At 41.2% G+C, this 20,887-nt stretch overlaps 2 protein-coding genes across 3 annotated transcripts in view; both read left to right on the forward strand.

The window, feature by feature from the left end:
• itgb1a (integrin, beta 1a) overlaps positions 1-1,637 on the forward strand; it is a 36,806-nt gene extending 35,169 nt beyond the window's left edge. For both annotated transcript variants that reach the window (XM_050057010.1, XM_050057011.1), the window contains one exon: positions 1,503-1,637. Coding sequence is in view for 1 of the 2 variants with exons in the window: in XM_050057011.1 (XP_049912968.1) it covers positions 1,503-1,568 (66 nt within the window). In the remaining variant the exon portion in view is untranslated. The remainder of the gene's footprint in view (positions 1-1,502) is intronic.
• Positions 1,638-4,656: 3,019 nt separating this feature from the next.
• On the forward strand, positions 4,657-19,959 carry rab18a (RAB18A, member RAS oncogene family). Its single transcript, XM_050057021.1, has 7 exons — positions 4,657-4,873; positions 7,191-7,246; positions 14,659-14,720; positions 15,591-15,663; positions 16,548-16,666; positions 17,181-17,247; positions 17,969-19,959. The coding sequence occupies exons 1-7, from the start codon at positions 4,806-4,808 to the stop codon at positions 18,136-18,138; spliced, it is 615 nt and encodes a 204-aa protein (XP_049912978.1). The 5' UTR covers positions 4,657-4,805; the 3' UTR covers positions 18,139-19,959.
• Positions 19,960-20,887: the final 928 nt, after the last annotated feature.

Genomic DNA, 20,887 nt, shown 5'->3' on the forward strand with positions numbered 1-20,887 from the left:
ACGTCAGTATTTTTCATTCTGGACTCTATTTTCCCATGTTGGTCTAAAGCCCCTAGTGTAGTCGTTAGAGTACTCGTCTTCCATGCGGATGGTCCAGGGTTTGAATCCTGCTGGGATCGACATCAGCAAAGACATGCGGTTGCAAGAGGGTCCTACCGCCGAATCAAATGGGGTCAGATTCCTTAAGGATAACAGAGTAACTCTGGAATCTGAGCAAATTCGAAGATGTGTCTCATGTCTGTTGTAGACGGGATGTTTCAGACTTAAATGTTGATCATTGTGTCTAAAGCCCCATTTCCACCTAAACACTTTCAATATGGTACCTTTGGAACCAAAGTAACCCTTCAGACATGGTACCTAGACCCTTGGTCCGCTTAGTGTTTCCTCTGCAAACAGTCCTCTTAAATGTGGGTGGGGTTGTTGTCACTCACTGCTCCGTCCAGCACTCACTGTATCCTTTATCCTTTATCAGTCTACACCTGGTTTACCGTCCACAGAACGAGGCTGCACACCGACATTTTCAGAACTAAATTGAATAGGTGATGTTTGTGCATTTAGTTCTCAGGCAAGTGCAGGGGTTTAGTTTATTTGGTTTTATTGTCTCTCTTGGTTTCATCCAAGAGAGACAATAAAAACTAATGTCACAATGGAGGGACAACTACGCAGGTTGATTTTAGCGCTGCTCATCGTGGACTATATTGCTGTCATTGTTCATTTTAGTCAAACCATACAGTTTGAAAACGAGGCGCGGCTCCAACTAGAAAACAATGTTTTGATGCATTGGATGTGCTGAATGTGCATATTAAGGCAGTACAGGAGGAGGTGCACATTAATAATCCTCCAGGACTGTAACATGCTCATGTTTAACCCAAACAATGTGTCATGTGACTGCAGTTGCTTCACATCCAGGTCGAACGCGTTCTCACCACAAATGAACCGCACCAGAGTTCGTTTGTAACCGGACTGAGACCTTCATGAAGAGGTGGTCTTAGTCCGGGTGCAATTGCTGTGTTCACACCTGCCCAAATGAACCGCACTTAGGGGGCAAATGAACTTGAGTTCAATTGAACCGAACCAAACAGGGCGGGTGTGAAAGCACCCTTAGACACAAAAACATGGGAAAATAAAGTCCAGGTTGAAAAATACTGACGATACCCTTTAAGTAGAGAGTAGAGCATCAAGCAGAGCAACATTGCCTTCATAGTTTCTAAAAAAAATGAGTGCATGAGTGTGCCGTGAAAAGTCCCAAGACCTGGTCAGTGTTTGAGGATATGAAGTGTCTGCAGGGCACAAATACCAAAGCCTTGTCTATTGAAATGTGTTCAGACATGATGCCTAATGTGTACCTCCTGATTTCAGGTGTGATGTTGCAACAGCATGACTGAGTGCTGAGTGTGATCTAAATAAATGACACGTACAGTGAATGATCCATTGTGTTTTTTTCTGTGTGATTTGGTGAATGGATCTGAGTTGTGATTGTAACTTAAATGTTTGCTTTCCAGGGTGAAAATCCAATCTACAAAAGTGCTGTCACGACTGTGGTCAACCCCAAATATGAAGGAAAATGATGACGTCATACTTTTCAATGGACTCTGCTATCAAGTATCTGACAGCTGCAGTATTTACCGCAGGTCTGGGGTCTGAGGGGAACCTGTGGTGTCACTTCTTCTTGTTGCTTTACCATAATAATAATAATGTACCATATGGCCACTGCATCTGTATTTTTACTAACACTTATGATTTATATGAATTGGTTGTATTTTAGATGTACAGTATACAGTATGTGTATATACTTTTAAGTTGAATATTTGCAAAAGTGATGACATGAAGGTATTTTTCCTGCCACAGGACTGGTAAGGGCAGAGGTTTTAGCTTCTTTTCTTTTTTAACAACACAATGTGCAAACTATGGATACACAGCATATGTACACCTCAGCTTCTGTCTCTTTCACTGCGCTGTCCTCTCGTCTCTTTCTGTGCACTGACTTCCTGTGTGTCTCCGTGTGTTCCAGACAGGACCTGAGTTTAATATGTAAATCGTCAGCCATGGCAGCACATCTTGTCAGTGTGTGTGTGTATATATAGAAAACAACTGCAATAGGGAGTATTGACTGATATTTTGCATTAGGTTGGACAGTTGTGTTGAATCACAGTAGATTATGCAGTGGTTGTAAATGTAGGTTTGAACTGCAGCTTAAAAACACACTTTATTGCACTCGTATTGAGTACTGTCTATTCTGAAGGAGTTAATACACAAGATGAAGGAAAATATCAACACGCATTATTTGAACTGTTGATACGTGATCACAAAGGGACTGTATACCACTTGTTGAAATCATGATATGTGGCGATGTTGAACAATCAAAGGATTTGTATATGATACAATGAACTAATGAAATATTGTTGTATTTGCTAACTGCAGTAACTTTATTACTCATTCTCAGGTCCTCTCCTGTGTTCTTGTCAAGCACGCCAAAAATATGTTTTATGTCAGCTTGTTCTGTGAAACTCATTCATGTGAGTGGATTCTGTAAGTTTTTTTTTTTAGATTTAGAAATAAGAGTATTTGTTCAGACATGACATGACTCAGCTCTGAAATGCTTACACGCCCAAACGCCTCCGAAGCACCACACACAAGCCTTTACAGTATTTTTTCAAAGTGCCTTTTATTTCAATACCATGTTCTCTCCCAATGCTGTTTGAGTTATTTATTAAATAAAGTACAAAAACTGTCCGTGTCTTTCTCTGTGGCTAACTGTAACTATGATATAATCCCTTGTGTTTTGATTCTTTAAAATTAATTTCAGGTGTGGATTTTTTAAATACTGGACCAAAACAGGAGTAATGACACATTAAATCTGAAGGCTAGAGGCCAATGTTCTAAATTCAATTTCTGCTGAATCTGAGAAGCAGTTAGTCAAGTTCAAAATGACAATGACTTCATACAAAACTCAAGTATGAAGCGTAACATCCATTACACACTGTATCCTGCCATGGTTTGACTCGTGGATGGTCATAAGTGTTTCCCATACTAAAGGTTCATTGATAGGATTCATACAGAGGAGGACTGAGTATTGAGCTGTGTTGAATTGAAAATGAAGCTCAAATAAATCTTGAGTCAAACCAGTGAGAAAGATGGAGACAAGCTGGACACACATCAGTCCATCATGTTTGAACGCACAATGTATGGCAAACCTCGAGTTAATATTGGTATTGGTGATTGTAGAGATCAACAACTGTGTTTTAACTAAGAATTCCAAGCCAACATATCCGTAATGTAATTTTGACTAGTAGTTGTTCTAATTAAGAACATAGACAGTTAATTTCTTACTACTGGAAATGGTCATAGTAGATCAATGTAGCTTACCGTAAAACTTCAATTAAAAGCCTAGTCCCAGTTAAAACCCAGTCCCTTCTACTAGCCTGGTGTGGCTACAGTTTTTGACAGATAAAGGCCTGTCTCAGTTGGAGGCCTGGTCTGGTTGCCAATCAGTTCTTTTAGCATTTTTATAGAAGATCTTCGGACACTCGTTTTTATGGCACCTTGGGACTACAGTACCTGGCATACTGACACAACACCTCTTTAACCTGTTGAGATATATTAATATTTGCAACTTGGATTAATTTTTATGAAACACCCTTTTGATTTGTTTGATCAGTGGACCCTTACAGACTAACAGAATATGAATAACTTACCAGGTTATCGAGGAATGGACACATATCTTACTGCCTCAGAGGTAGTAAGTTACCACTTTCTTTCCGTCTCTCATGTTTACCATGCTCAGGGTTTCATTTAAGTTAACTGAATGATTGAATTGTGGAGAATCTAATCAAACTAACAATCGAAACAGTTAGCTCAAGTGTGTGGTCAACGATCCAGGTTTATACATCCAAAGAACTGATATAAAAATGAACTGCTAGGAAACAAGACCAGGCCTCTAATTGAGACAGGCCCTTTATTTGTCAAAATGTGCGGCCACACCAGGCTAGTAAAAAGGACTGGGCCTTTAATCTAAGTATTACAGTAATGAACTTTTACTACTGACTTCCATTCAAACTCAGTGACAGATACCTATAATTTAATTATGACGTGTTAAAATGTCAAGTCGAAATGAGGCTATTAATCAACAAGTTTTGACTAGCTGTAATTCTAATTAATGATGTCTACAACTCACAAGTCTAATAGTTAATTCTTGATATTAACAATGTCATATTTTACCATAACAGCCTGCCAAGCACTGGTTCTTTAAAATAAAGTATTTAATATTATCGACAAACTGTATAATAATAATAATAGCAATATTTTAAAAAACAAACAAATATGAATTTTACTCACAGTATTTATGAAAAATGTTTAGAACAGAAACAACCAAAATTAATGGGAATAATAAAATGTATATTAAAAGAAGCGATGAGAATCAATTAACTTAATTGAATTGAAATTAATTGAATTGAATTTGATTCCAAGTTTGTCCTATTACAAATTAAAATACACGTTTTAGTTATTTTTATACAAAAAACTTTGCCGACATCTTTTATCTTATTACACATGACTCCCATGTGTTACAACAGCATCTGCTTCGTCATGTAGTCATAAAGATAAGAAGGTCATCTGATGCTCTCACACAAAGCGGAAGTGCCCAAAAGTCATACCGGAAACGGTTGGAGTGAGGCTTCTCACCAAGACGCTGTCAAACTATCTCTGTAGCGAGCTGTAAACAGGAGCGCAAGTTACTCAGGAGCGTCGTTTTAAACCGGCTGTTTTAGCCTTTTATCGACAGTAACACCGCTCAACGTTGAAACAAAATGGAGGACGACACACTGACGACGCTGAAAATATTGATAATAGGAGAAAGCGGTGTTGGGAAGTCCAGGTAAGATGTAGTTATCTACAAGAAACTGATGTCGTGGCTCGATGCTAACGTTAGCTAGCTAGCGTTAGCTTAGCAGCAAACCAGATAGTGTGAGCTTTAAAGATGGTGCGGGATTTTTTTTTTATCACGGAGGCAACTCGGCTTTTGTTGTCTCTTCTTCAATGTAAGAAAACAGCGCACACTGACGTTATTAAATAAAATAAGGCTTGTGGTTTAATGGCTGCCCGGCTAGCATGAGCTAGCTGACATTAGCTTTAACTGTGACATCATCTTTGTTCATGTTTGACACAGTTGGTTGGAGATGTTGCAATCGAGACCACCTTTCATCACCGTCTTCATGGCTTTACTGCCACAGGACACACACTTACATAAGCCAACTGTGTGTTAGAGGATTTAATTAACGGGGAGCAGCAACAATCTGTTATATTGTGGTTAACTGCACTGGCCATGCCTGAACTATCCCTAGTTTTTTTAATGTTAATTACTGTATCTGTCTTGTTCCTCCAAAATCAAGTGCTTCACACATCATTATAAATTAAACACATGTCTGTATAAAATATCTTAATGTAAAGGGTCATGGTTGAGCAAGCTTGGCCTCTCCAGAGAGACTTAAAGCCTGTACAGCTCTCACCACACAGTTGCCTTTGCCATTATGTGGTATTCAGTGGTCCTTGTTAGCAACCACAAATCAGCCTAATATCCAAAGCAGAGCATAATGTTTTTACCAACTTCGCTCTGGCAGTTTACATCATGCAGCATGCCAACAGAGCGCCTGGTCAGGTCCGCTGGTCTCCGAGACTGTGGTCCAGACTGCGTGAAAGAATCCTGATAGCCAGCCTGAGCCATCAACCATCACATTGCAAACGATGGTATCGAGTACAGCGTGCCTTCCATGGTCGTAGCACGGTACATGGGTAATGAGCTGCCCAGAGCTTTATTGTAAGCCTTCTGACAAGTGAACTGTCTGGCCAAATAACAAAAAAAAATCATCTTTCATCTTTTGCACTGATGACCAAGCCTCTGGTTCTCAAAGTAATAAAGCGTAACATGAACCACAAAGGGTGTAGGGAGTTTTATGTTGTAATCACAAAACTAGGATCTTCATCATGATCAAAAAGGGATTTAAGAATACCCTTCATCTTGTGTTAGCCCAGAAGGTTGTAAGCAATCTCAAATGTTTGACCTAATACGTGTGCTTTACATCCCAGAATGTGTGCAGCAATGTTTCCACAGTGTTTCGTCACTTCTTTCTTCCTACACTCACTTTTTTTATTGATCCCATGTAGATCATTTCTTGATTACACCACACAGCTGTAATTTCAGTCTTGGGTGTGCGCCTGTTTTAGTTAAACGATAGACATTTGCTTTCACATTTTCTCCAGCAGTGCTGCGAGTTTGCTTACTGTGATGGCAGCTCTGCATTGACTGAACACAGAGAAGAGACTCAGTTCATGCCAACACCATAACATTGAGCTAGGTTTGCTTATATTTCCAGAAAACAGAAGAATTTTGTGGCGAGCTGTGCTCTACGCTGTGCATCATCCAGGCCAAAGGCGTTGTTTCCAGAATGCAATTTTGTATTATTATTAAATAGGCTTTTGCTTAATACAATAAACAAATTCAGGCTGTGATTAGTTTCAAATGTCATCTCTTGAATTATCCTGGGCCAGTTGTGCTATTGTCAAGTAGGCACACTGACTGATTTTTGAACAGCGCACAGATATTTAATTTGTTTCCCTGCAATCCGTAGAAGCTCTTAAATCATCGGGGAGATGTCTGCCTGGCAGGGAATACACAAGTTTCATTTTACCTGAACAAATGACCTACACAGAGCACATTTCGAACTTGGCTGTCTCGGAGTGCAGCTCATCTGCTGCATGGACCTCAAACAAACACTCATTGCTCCAGCATCCCTCCTGATGGCCCATGAGGAATAATAAGACAATTATGCCTGGGTCAAGGGAGAGGAGTGAGCTTATCCCCATCATCAGCGCTGTGATTAAGACCTTTGCACTTGATTAGTCATAGTTAAGAAATGAACCCTGTCCTCCTGACTGCAATCTAACTGTGACATCATCTTGTGTACGTAATACAAGTGAAGGACAAAGTGATCAATATGAAGAGATAGAGATACAGAATTCAATAAGTCTGGTGCCACAAGACAGGTAATGTGAACTAAGCAAATGGGAATCTGATGCCACATCACAAGCCTGCTCAATCTGTGTGGAATAGAATTACTGAAAAATGCCATTCTGATATGTTTGGCAGTGATTCACAGTGAGTCTTAATGTAATTGTTTCCTTCTTCCTCTCAACAGCCTCCTCCTGAGATTCACAGATGACACATTTGACCCGGAGCAAGCAGCAACAATAGGTGAGTAACACATGAGGTCAGGTAATGAGACAGTGAAGGTAAGGTTTTGTGCATCAGACGGTGGCAACTGCAAGACCGCCATCAGCGGAGTCAGTATGAGCCACAAACTTTTTTTGTCTGTGTGTGTGTGTAAAGATATTTATTAGGGCATTTTGCCTTTAATGGACAGGACAGGTCAGTTTTGAAAGGGGGAGAGAGAGGGGGATGACATGCAGCAAAGGGCCACAGGCTGGACTCGAACCCAGGCCACTGCGGCAACGGCCTTGTACATGGGGCGCCTGCTCTACCCACTAAGCCACCGACGCCCCGTGAGCCACAAACTTTTAAAGGGACAGTTTATCCTGAAATCAAAAATAGATATTTTTCCTCTTCTTATTAATTAGTTTTTGTGTGAGTTGCTGAGTGTTTCAGATATCATCCAACGGGATGCCTGCCTTCTGAGTACCACCAGTTGGTCATCATGGAGCTTCTCCTCCATGATGGACGTTTCCAGACATATTTTAGGATGACTCGGGGGCACTTTGACAACCTGCTGTCTATCGTCGGATCGTATAGCTCTGGGTATCCAGCAACTGCTACCACCAGTTTCTCCTCCATTGTTTACCAACTGTAAACTTGTTGTCGTGACCACCACAAAAGGCCGGCCTCTCAAATCATCCATTTGGACAATGGGGAAAAAAAGATGAAGAAAAAAGAGATGATGTGGGGCGCTTCTTGGCTTTGAGTTGAAGTTCTTTCAACTCGAGGAGTTCGGAGCACTCCAGCAAAAATGTTAGGTGCCTAGAGCACAGAAACGTGAGGCGCGTCGGAATGCAAAAACTGCAAGCAAAAAGCTTCATTGTTATAAAAAACAATTACAAAAAGCCGCCTCCAGCTGCTGAAACACTTTCTGTGTGAGCAGAAAGCAGTTAAGAACAAACAGAATTTATAATTTACACTGAAATAATTATGAGTAACGCATTTTGCTTACTCATGAAGGACACTGGCAAATGGGTAGTGTGGTTGTAAACTTATCAACTCATAGATTATATATTGTATATAAGAATGGACAAAGTGTGTACATGGTAAGGACTGTTGTAAGTGCATCTGATAGGTAAAAATACATATTAACATACAGTGAGTGCATGTTTTTTTTCCCCCATGATTTTATTTATTTATTTAGTACACCTCAGGTAAAGCTCTGATGTAACAGCTCAGCCATAAATTTCACCTTTAAAAAGATATTAATGTTCAGTTTTGATTGACACTGTATGTTATTATTAAAGTTTGCAGTGGTTATGAACTCGGCTGCATCATACTGAGAGGTGTTTCTAATGTTTAGCTCACCCCATTTACAAACACCAGGGGCGAAGATCATGAGAAAGACATTTCAGTATAATGCAGGCCAGCACAACACCACCAATAATTACAGTAATAACACACGGTTAAAGTAACACCTCTCTGAAAGTCTCAACAAAAACTGCTTCATAAGGGGAGAATATGTGGCCGAGGTGTTGTACTGGGTTACATTATATTGTATAGGTGTATCTAATAAAGTGTCAAAGGAGTGTATTTTAATTTAAAAGTATATTTAACATAGTACCTTGTAAATTTAGTAAACAATAATAGGTCAGAATATCCCTGGAGCTCTGTTAATATTACAGCAGTCTGTCTGCACACTAAATGCCAGTGCCATTAATTGGCAGAGAGAGCTCGTTAGGTCTGTCAGAATATTTGTGCTGGCCAGTAAACTGTCTGGAGTTTTTTAAGAACTGTAAATGACCACCAGGCCGAACGATAAGGGAAAATAATCTAATAGTGATTGTCTTTGTTAGACCGATATTACAACTGGTTTCTAATCTTCCTCCTTATCTGAATTACTGATATTGTTATTGAATTATAAACATGAATCTGACTGATCTCCTGTCAGTAACAGTTTTGTGTTAAATCACACAAACTAAAGTGCACACTGACAACAGCTGTGCTACTCGAAAATATTTACATAACTCGAATCCTTGTTGTAAACATGTTGTTTACTGTTGCTGCCTCAGCCTCCAGACTGTGGTCAGGACGCTGATGCTCACTTCTGGCCTGACCCTCCTGCACTTTAGCCAGCAGTTGGGAAGCAGAACACAAACCAAACTCAGTCCTCTTAAAGTGCACCAACAGAAAAGGGACTCAGTTCTCTTTCTGTTCACACTATAGCCTATATATGTATTGACGTGGTTTATTTTTTAAAATTTGAAGTGGCACTGCAGTGCGGTTATGAAGCCCCTCACTTTAGATGAACTTTGAGGAAACCTTAGTGTTTCTGTGCTGTAGGCTGAGACTGCCTCTCATGCAGTATCTTCCGTGGACCAAACTACTCCTCATCTTGCGTCCTCGCAAGCGTTCAGGCCGACTTGGTTTTGTCTGTTTTTTCAAGCGTCCCAGTGCAACAGCATGTGATCTAGAGGGCTAAATACATGACAGAGAGCAAAGTGAACCTGGAGCACTTTGTGTTCACAAGGCACAAATTAAGTAAACCGCACTGCAAATGTGAAGTGAACCTCACTTTCAGGTTCAGACCATTGAGTACAGTTTGCTTCAGAGGGGTCTGAGTTCTCTTGGAGTGTTTACATATGCGTAAAAAAGGAGAGTCTCCACTCGGAGTCTGTTTAGAGGGCTGGAAAGGACCAAGTGTGAAAACACCTCTAGGTCCTGTTTATGCGCCAGCGATTTCAACCGAAAACGGTAAACTTTAGTTGTGTTTTGGCTGATCGTTTACACGACAGCGGCATTTTGGGTGCCAATGTTTTTAAAATGGGTTCCAGAGTGCAATTTTTGGGAAAAAATGTCATATAAACTTGCAATATGCAGTTCCTCTGAAAACTGAGACTTTTCGCTCATGCTCATTACGGTTCCAGTCACCAGGCATGCGCGAGAAACTCGACCATCACAACAACAATGGCGGACTCTTGAGCTCTGTTTGTGCTGCTCACCCTGTTGAATCTATCAAGATTATCGTCTGTCCTGACAAACGTGCATGAGGTTGCCATTTTGTTTGTTTATACATCACTGCTCTGTAGAAGGAGGCACATGTGCACAGGCGCATGTTGTTTCATTACAGAGTCACACTGCCAACTACTGGCCTGGCATGTGTACTACAGCGTTTTTGGTCATCTTCGTGGATCCGTGTGCATGGTGATTGTTATCAAAACGTTGTCGTCAAAACAAAAATGAGAAACAATTTCGTTTTCAGTGGATTGTTTTTGTGTAAGCCTGACCTTGAGTCTTGATGAGCCGCAGCATTCATTGGACAAACTGAAACCTACACTGCACATTTACAACACTTGACAACTTTACCACTAACTTGTTATTGTTTCTGATCGTCAACACCTGTTTGCTTTGAGCGCATCCACCCTCACTCGCTACGCACACATTACCCTACTCTTTCAACAATGTAACACATAAACATGTGGACTGCACTTAAACCCGGGCTTGGCCATTTTCACACCATACTAGCATTAAACCTTGTGATGTGGCATTTCTTCATCTACACTCATTCCCATATGTCACATGGAGTGTAAGGCGGTTTATTTGCACCAAGTTTTTCAGTTCTTTAAGAGCTGATAAGTGAGGCCAAGTGCCAAAAACTGAAGTTTTTCGAAAGGCCACTAAAGGTTGGCTCAGGAAGCTAGTCAATACCATAGATGCCCATGGTAAAATACCCAAATATACATCAGAAGTGAATGTGTTTACAGTAGGGCTGCCACGATTAGTCGACTAATCGATGACTAATCGACTATTAAAATAATGGGTGACTATTTTAGTAGTATTGTATTGGCAGCTTTACACACTCTCCCGTGACAGTGAACGAAAACCCTTTGGCGTGAGTATGAAACAAGACATTAGATGACGTAATTTTGGGGTTTGGGAGAGACAGACCCACATTTTTCGACATTTTAACACATTTTTCGATAAAATGATTAGTCGACTAATCGAAGAAATAATCGACAGATTAGTCGACAATGAAAATAATCGTTAGTGGCAGCCCTAGTTTACAGCCTGGTACAAATATGGTTTTGGTCTTTAAAGCTAATTTCAGCATTCATGACGATTATAAGGGGGATGAATATTTGTATAACTCACCCGTTTGCATTTTATAAAGGCTCCAAGTTACGCAGAATTAAGGGCGGGCCGCTTTGAGTGACAGGCTGTCTGCTGATAGTGTCCTCGGCTTCTCAGTCAGATCCACCTTTCGCCCAAATATGGTCACTTCTGGCTCCAAAAAACAAGAATGTGAGTTCTCAAACCAATGTGTGATGTCATGGTAGCTACTACCATTATTTTTACAGTCTACAGTGTGCATGTAAAGCCCACAGGAGCAGGTGTTTCTGATCCTCTGGTGGGTTCGTTTGTTTAGCAGATTTGAATTCAGTTAATGGTTCAGCCTTACCGTCGACAACAAAGGCTACCACATTCAGTAAAATAGACAAACTGTTCTCCAGTCTGCCTCTTGGTCATCTGTAGGCTCGGGTGAAGCTGCTGGCAGATCCCGTACTGCACAACAATCCACAAAATGACAGAACCCTTGTAATCTGCTCCAGGACTAGAATTAGCTCAATCACCACACTCGCTTCTTGAGTCAGTTACACACCCAGTATTTATTGCAAATAATTTAAATCAGAAATTGAAAGTCAAAGATTTTTTTCTCATACTGGAATCAAAGTGAAGCTGAGGTCACAGCACAGAAATTTGGCCTGTTAGATCTGCTGTAAGAAGGTATGAGCACTTGGCGAGCTGTAAGTAAAAGCTACCACGATACCACACACCCGCACAGCCACGAAGCTCTTTGATTTATTTCAAACTTAATGAGGAGTTTGGAAAAAAACTCCTGCAGAAGACCAGACGATCCATCTTATCCAGTGAAATTGTGAACTTAGTGGTACGTTTTTTTTTCCGAAGTGGATGTTTTTACAAAATTCTGGTGGATCTGCGAATGATATCATCTTTTTAAACGGTATAAATCATTTGATAAACCGAGGACACGCCTGCTACATTTTCTGGTGGCCTTGAGGTTTATGTTTATTAAAGCATTCAACATGTCAAGATTTATTTTGCACCATAACTATTGTGATTTTCGTGAAGCGCTTGTAGCTCACAATGCCGTCTTTGTTAAACCGACTCAAACACAGATTCCAGGAGAGGTTGAAACAGTTAAATGTTTTTTTTTCCAAGGTTAAGGCATGGATCTCTGCTGTTTGACTTGGCCAGCTGCGACTCTTTGCCAAACAGATGTCTTTATTGGAGTTAAGCCTCCTTCATTGACTCGAGTTCCCTCATTCAGACAGAAATCACATTTAATCTGGCGTCACTTGATCTCAATTAATCTACAGTATTTTCATCCCTGCCACCTAAAGCAGTTCAGCTGAGGTATTTCTTCCAGTGATAATAGGTTTCTCAGAACATTGTCACATTAGCACACAGTGTATTAATGGTATTAAATAGGCGGGAGTGAATCACAGCAACACTTACATCATCTTTTGCTTTTAATGAGGTTACAGATTCTCGGCAGACAGGTTAGCACGCCGTCTGTCACGTCACTCTCATTCATAAGCTTATCGCCTGCTGACAGCTGCATGTATTGTGATGCTCTCAGTGTTATATCATACAACAAAGGGCTGTTCTCAGGTCAGATCAGCTCAGTTGACTCCAGCTGTAGTGGCATCTTGTTGTGTTGTGATATCACAAACAGATGCGTTACTGTATGTTCTCTGGAAAAGGCCCGTCTGACTTTGTGCTGGACGAAAGCAGGAGAGACTCGTCCAGGTTCAGGGAAATGTTTAGCGTAAACTCATCTCCACATGCATCTGGCAGCGGTATCTGAGCAACCCTGCTGGACTGGAGGAAGAGCTAGCTGTTGTGATTGACTGTGTGAACAGACTGTATATTTGTGTGTGTGGCACCCACACTGTACGTCGTATATCCTCGGCCTGTCTTAATGTCCCTTTTCTCCTCCTCTGTTCTGGCTCAGGACTGAATTCCCCTCCCTAGCCCCAGATGTAAAAACAAGCCCAACACAAGTGTACATTTCCCTGGTAAATCTGTCAGTGGATATGTCATCCAGACACTGTACGCTCCGCTCGCTGAGACACTGCACAAAGGCAAGAGGAGATTTACTTGTTGCGGGGGGAGGGGGACAACATCGTTGCGTTCATGTAAATGTCTGGTTCTTTTGGACCTGGTTGAAACTTTAGGGGTGAATAATGGTTCTCAAAACCAATGCATAGGTGGTGGATTTTTATTGTTTAATGCAGACCTTTATTTGTTTCAGTTTGGGATATTAAACCACACACTGTCCCAGTGTGGTGGATATACTGTACGTACACAGGACATACGATGGGCATAATGTCAGTGTGAAAAGCGGAGGTTAGCAGAAGTTCATATCAGCTGACGGAAGATGAGGTCATCATGACAGTAGGGGTGTGTCATATCATCTTGTTCATGATAATACCGGTATATTTTTAAAAATATGAAAAATTCATATCGTGATACTCGCGATCTTTCGACTTGTTAACATATTGATGTCATACTGTTACCCACGGCAACAGCAAGCATGGCTGAAAGTGAAATTATTACAGACTCCGGATGTTGCCAAAAACAGGAGCAGCTTCAGTAGTGTGGAATAAACTGTGGTGTCCTGAATGTTTTATGAGCAGCCGCGGACTTCTCAGAGGGAACTCATTCAGCGGCTCCTCTGGCAGCAGCACAGCGTCTCTCCCTCTCCTCTCTCGCCGTGTGCACACACGAGTCGGTGTTGTTTTGTCATAAACCTTTGGTAATGTAAACCTATGTGACGCTCCCTGCCCGACAAAAAACTCCATATATGTGAGTGTGTGATAGTTGTGTTATCATAACAGCCTGTCACAGGTTACAGCGTGATGATTAGAGGAGAAATGGCAGAGCATAAAGGTCCAGGTGGAAAAAAACAATCATTTAGGATTTTACTAAAAGAAGGAGATCCCCTGTTGATTTATATATATATAGATCCCAGGGGACATTTTTTGTATTTGGGAGCTGTTTAAATGTGTCATTTGTGGTAGATTTTATTTAGTTGAACTATTAATATTGTGACAGGATCTGAATCTCACTCTGAGTTACTGTTGTTGTTCACAAACTAAAGAAATGAGAGATCATATTTGAAAGCAAACTGTAAACTAAAGAAATGAGAGATCATATTTGAAAGCAAACTGTAAAACTGTGTGACTTATTTTGTTGCAATACTGTTTTCTTAAATCAATAATAAAATATATGTTTTTTAATATATTTGTCACATCGTCAAGAATATCGTTATCGCAAAAATACCCTGAAATATTATGATGTTATTTTAGGGCCATATCGCCCTCCCTTACATGACAGCATGTGTGATTGACTTGCATTTCATTGGCTAGGTGTCGACTTCAAAGTGAAGACCATCACCGTGGACGGGAACAAGGCAAAGCTGGCGATATGGGTAAGTGTCAAACACTGTTCACTGTTTGTTCACTCTTGTTACGTCCCAGTGAAATGGAAGTTAGAGCGTCTTTAGCATTGATACTGTGACATATTTCTGAGGGAAATGTATCATTTGAGCAGTTTACAGTTGCAAGAGGGATTAATTAAAATCTTTTGCATTTGATTGGACCGATAAAAAGTAGGCGAGCTTATAGTTCAGCAGCTGTAATGAACTGTTGGCTTCACACACACCTTCCTCACAGTTAGATCAGGAGGAGGATGAGGACTGCCACATTGTTTTGGTTATGAAAACAAAGGTTTAACCCACTTATATCCAGACACACATCTCTTCCAATCTCTCTTTATTTTGCTCTGTAAGCTGCTACAACCTGTGTTGCTCGCTAGTCGCCCAAAGTCACATATGATAAGGTGAACTTTTGTAAAGACTCGGGTGCTGGATGTGTCACTGAACATTTAAAACTGTTCTACAGGAAGTGAAAAGTGATACTGACTTTTAAAAAAATATATATTTGGCAAATACCATGAGATAAATGATCAGTTAACACAGACACACATGATTGAAACTGGGAAATTGTATTCATCATTTCACTTGGCCTCTGAGTAACACTCATGAAACAAAAATGTGGCTCCTCTCCGTCTGTCAGTGCAGAGATAAACTATCAAACTCCTCCACGGCTCCCTCTGCCTGTTCTCAAGTGGCCACAAGATGGCGCTTACGTAACACAGATTTCTTCCTACATGCTGGTTGAGGGACACAGAGGAGTCAGACTTGTTGTTTATGTCCGTCTGCCCCGGTTTTCCTTCTGTCTGAGCCTCCAGTTTTCCCTGCGAGTGTGTCCAGTAGTGCTGAGCCGCTTGTGTTTTGCAGGACACTGCAGGACAGGAGCGCTTCCGAACCCTGACGCCTAGTTACTACCGCGGTGCTCAGGGAGTCATCCTGGGTAAGCCAAGCTGTTGACGCTATCATGGCTCAAGCACCTGTGTGTGTGTGTGTGTGTGTGTGTGTGTGTGTGTGTGTGTGTCTCAGTGTGTGTGTGTGCCCTTCTTCACTTCAGAGTCAGGCCCCTGGTTGTAAAGAGAGTGATGGCTTTTCATCCTGTGACCCACACACACACGCACACACTCTTCTTGCCTCTCTTTCTCTGGTAGTTAGTTTATACCCTTAAGTCAGACTCATATGGACATGCATGTACAGCATGTATACACACACACACACACACACACACACACACACACACACACACAGAGGAACTAAGTTAAACCTTTAAAACAGACTTCCTCTGCAGCTTATGGTTTTTGACCACTCTAATGATATATAGAAACACAAGGCGCCGTGCTATAGCACTGGGATTATGAGAGCTCCCAGCGTGACACTATCAGAAGCCTTCAAGCCCTTTGGTTTTATCAGCCATGTGTTTTTAGTTGGATAACACTTTATTTTAGTTATTTATTTTGTCTTAATTTGTTGTACCTTTTTAAATACCTCAGAATTATTAGAAGTGTTATCAGGTCTGTTTTTATTTAAATAACTAATCAAATATGTTCTGTTGGACTTAATCACTCTTGAAAACACTGTTTTAATTGTCTTGTATGTGTACATAAACTGTTATTAATGCAAAACAGTGCCATGATTACACTGATTTAATTATTCCCATGCTGCAAAATTAACCTTTTGTACCATCATTGATTCAGAGATGGAAAATTCCCGAAGCCTTTCCTGTAGTCTTACTCAGAACCAAATGTGTAGTCAACTTATCTTGGAGTACGATGTGTGTATGTGTTTGTCTTCATCCTGAGCATGTCTCCTTCATTTGGCTTTGCACAGTGTACGATGTCACACGACGGGAAACCTTTGCCAAGCTCGACAACTGGCTCAACGAGCTCGAGACGTACTGCACTAGGAACGACCTGGTGAAAATGCTCGTGGGGAATAAAATCGATAAGGTGAGTGTTTGTGGTGATGTATTAAGTGTGTTCTCACTCAGGTTTACGAGGCTGTTTGATTTAAAAAGGAGCAGCACATTATGATTTTTTTAATTGTTTAATTTGTTATTTTTAATGGTCTTATTATGCACTTTCTGTCTGATGTTACAGATCTATAGATAAAACAGGAATATACAGTAACTCTGCACAAACACATTTTCACCGAAGAGGAAAATAAATCGCCAAAAATAAGTATCTTTAAGAATAAAACTCAGCTTACAACCAGTTGACAAATTACAGAACTAAACGACCGTGGCAGACCCACTTTCATATTTTTGGCAGCGGCTCCTTCACCAGGATACCAGAATCAGTCAGTGGGGATAAAAATGCCCACTAAGTAGAGCATTATGAATTTATTGTGTCCTGTTCTTTGTCTGCGAAAATCACTTTTCCTCTCTGCCCCGTGACGACCACAGTAGCTGACAGCTCCGCCCCGGCAGACCTCAAATAAGCCATTACCTCTCTTTTGTTTTAGGAAAACCACGAGCTAGACAGGGCTGAAGGGCTGAAGTTTGCAAGAAAACATTCCATGCTTTTTATAGGTAAGTCAGGAGGATTCCCTTCTCCGCAAAGACCTGCTGGGCATGAGTTACAGCAGACTACTACACGGGGGGAAACAGCTTTTGAAATAACTATCATGCTTGCTGAGGAATGCTCGCATAGTTCTATTAATAAAACAGGCGTCATATATCATCTTCCACGCACTCTGTTGTTTTCCCCGTGCTTTTGTTTTTCACATTTGTCAGTAAAGGACTACTGGAAAAAGTCAAAGTGACTTGTGCTAGTTTTTACTGTCATCGAGTGCTGAAGAATTATTTTAAAAATGTTTGTTGAAATGGAAAGAATTCACTCTAATCTTTCCCAGTATGTTAATTCCAATTTGGCTTTTTTAATGTCACTGATTTCTTTATCCTATGATTATTACTGTTTCATAATGTTTCTGGGTTTCATCATGTTGTGTAGCCGGTGTGGACGATATCCCCTAATGACCTCCTAAGGTTCACTATTAGCGTCCGGGGACTGACAGTTATTGTGGAGACATTTTCCACCACTCGCCCTTTCACTCTGGCACATGATGACATCAAGATGCAGACATTACCAGTTGTTGTATCTGTATCTCATCTTCTTTTCCTCCTTCTCTTTTAATCCACTTCATTTTTCTCCTCTCTTGTTTTTCCTCTCCTCTCCTCTGTGTTTGTTTTTGTCCCTTCACTCCTCTTTTTTCTCCTCCTTTATTTTCCCCTCCTCACTCTGTCCTTCCAGAGGCGAGCGCTAAAACCAGGGACGGTGTTCAGTGTGCGTTTGAGGAGCTGGTGGAGAAGATCATCCAGACGCCCGGCTTATGGCAGAGCGAGAACCACGGCCGAGGAGTCCAGCTCACCGACGAAGACGCGGGAGGCGGAAGCTGCGGCGGCTACTGCTCCCTGGTCTAGACGACGCACGCGTACACAAATACATTCACACACACACACACAAGTGTTCAAACATACATGTGAGTACCACACAGTGCCACACAAGCATACACACAAACATACTTGATGGAACAGCCCGCCCCCCCTCCACCTGTGTGCTGTCCTGAGCTGAGCTCCCTCCTCAGACATGAAGGCGAGGTCCAACTGTCTCCCCTCCGCTGAGCTGTAAGGGTTGAGAGTCCACACACACACACACACACACACACACACACACATACACTACCTGTGTTCACACAGACACAACTTTTTGCACACTTTCTAATAACAATGCTGCGCTAAAATGCAAACGCAGCTCAGCCTTCCTCTTAATGGAATTTGAGTGAGTTTTCCTCTCCTCTGTTTTGTTTCGAGTTTAAAGTTTTCTGCAGTTTGGGGTCCTTGGTCCAAATATTAACCATTCTCATTTCATACGTGTGATTTACTCAAAGCAGTGCAGCGAAACGAGTCCAAAAGTGTAAACCAAAGTTTGTCAGGCATGTGGCTAAATGTCTCAGGTATGATAATGAGAACGGAAAGTTTTGACCAAGGGTTCCCTCTCGTCTCCAGCATGCTTATTGTCCTCGGAGCACCTTGCCTTAGTGAGCACATCTGTATCAATGCAGGGCCGACTTTTTCTCCAGTGTTTGTCTTTCCCCTGCGTTGTCCCGTGCTTGGTCCCGATCCTGCCCGCAGACTCTCTGAACATTATGCTGCTTATGGAGAAGCTTATCAAGCCAAGCCATCTTGTATCCCATCTCACCACTCTCCGTCTGAAGCTTGGATCATGTGTCTCTGTTGTCCACACAACTGCCTCATTTCTTCAGAATATAATAGAGTTACCAACCGTCTGGAATGACGTTTTACTACTTTTATTGACTTGGACTTCAAACTTTTGGTGTTTTTTTGAAGAGCGCATAAATCAAAGAGATTGGCACCAGCGAGCTTTCCACTGGGTGCCGAAGAAGAGGGAACCTCTTAAAATTGCACGCCTTTTGTTGTAACGAGTTGCTTTAATGGAGTGCGACCTACTGGCACTCCCTCACTCAGACAGATAATATCAGTAATAACACTACTATGGTTTTTCATATAGATCCCTTTGACTGGACAGAGACAAAGGAAAAGTGTTCAATATTAGACGGGGCAGTGAGTCATAAGGGTGTTTCCACTGAATTTGGAAAATCAAAGCAAAAGCTGTGTGCTCCACACTGCTAATGGATTTCACAGTACTCCTATCTCTGTATTTGTATCCGAGGCGCAGTTATAAATGTACTGTACCCCTGACCCCTGACCTCTGACCATGTTTGTCGTATTCGAGTGCTGGTGTGTGCTCCGGGAAATTCTGGGAAATGTAGTTCTGAGAGATTGATCTTCTAACAGGGACGGTGAAAATGACATGGATGCAAGCATGTCTTATCACAAGTTGTTTTTGTAATCTGTTTTTAATTGCATGGGAAACTCTGCGTGCCATTTATTTGTATTTGTTTGTCCAGTGAACGGCCTCCAGAGGCTGTTTACTATAAACACTTTAACTTATATTTAGCTTAAATATAAAAGGTTGCGTACCATTTGAATTTAATGGTATAACAAAACAAAAAGGAAGTAGGCTTTTAGTTTTAACTATTTAACTGGTATAGCTGTCTTTTTTTTGTCTTCAGAAATATGTTGAAACCTTGTAAATTGTGTGTATTTTAGGAATTTGGTGGGAGAATTCCTGTATGAATTGTAAAGCTGAATGTAAACATATTTCACTACAAACCGCCCTGTGTATTAAACTAAATAAAATTCTTTTTTAAGCAAACACAAGTGAATATTTTGGTTTTAATGCAGCTCCAAGCTGGAACATCTGTAACTCCAAGAGCCAGGGATAAGTATTTTTTAGTAATTGGCTGTCATTAAGTTTGCTGTGGTGGTTGCCATGTTGGAAATGTCACTGTTAGGTGATGGGTTTTTCACTCTGCACCCTTCACATTCCTCTGTCCTCAGAATAAAGACCTGTGTTTAAACAGTGTCCGAGGAGCCCTCAGACCCCAGACGTGTGATCTACCTAAATCATCTTTTTGGCAGACTTCTCAGGAAACACCACCACAGCCATAACTCACTCTATCAGTGCTTTAACTGGGATGTGCATAATTCCTGGGCGATTATGAAAGGGTCAGAGCTGGCAGCGAGAGCGAGGGACTCTTCCCTTGTAGCGTATCCCTCATCTCTTGCCGCAGTCCAGGCAGCCGTCTGGAAATATGTCTCAGTCAAACAACAACGGAGGCACACGGCGTAATAATGCCTTCATGTGGTCCAACCATGTGCTGAGCGGTAGCACTGCTGTTTCCTCATGCCTACACTGGAAAAATATCAGCTGCTCCAACGGCTGAGCTGACGGGTTCGATATTTTCTGAGAATAAGTTATAAAGCTGGTTGATTCACATTCTTTTACAGCCACATCATGAGAAGTAGGGCAGCGTGTAGTAGCCTTCAAAATATACAGTCACTGCCCTTTAAAAACTGAGTAATGCCTCTTTTTGGTGCAAAAGCAATGTCAGAAATGTTATCTAACACAGAACTGATTACTTATAGGGCTGCAACAAAATAATTTTCTACCAGTTATTGATTTTTTTTTTGTCTATAAACGTTGTCTGCAGGTTTTTAAAAAGGCATACAATGTCTTCAATTCAGTGTCATAAATATAAGGGCCTTAAAGGTCGTTGAATAGTCTTAAATTTAAATTTGTGAGGTC

Source organism: Epinephelus moara, chromosome 11 (assembly GCF_006386435.1).
Source record: "Epinephelus moara isolate mb chromosome 11, YSFRI_EMoa_1.0, whole genome shotgun sequence".
In the NCBI taxonomy this organism is placed as follows: domain Eukaryota; kingdom Metazoa; phylum Chordata; class Actinopteri; order Perciformes; family Serranidae; genus Epinephelus; species Epinephelus moara.

Excerpts from the sequence above, each read along its gene's own strand:
- rab18a (XM_050057021.1), top strand. The coding sequence starts at position 4,806 with ATGGAGGACGACACACTGACGACGCTGAAAATATTGATAATAGGAGAA. Across the intron at positions 4,874-7,190 it reads AGCGGTGTTGGGAAGTCCAG|CCTCCTCCTGAGATTCACAG; the intron begins GTAAGATGTAGT and ends TCCTCTCAACAG. Across the intron at positions 15,664-16,547 it reads TGCTCAGGGAGTCATCCTGG|TGTACGATGTCACACGACGG; the intron begins GTAAGCCAAGCT and ends GGCTTTGCACAG.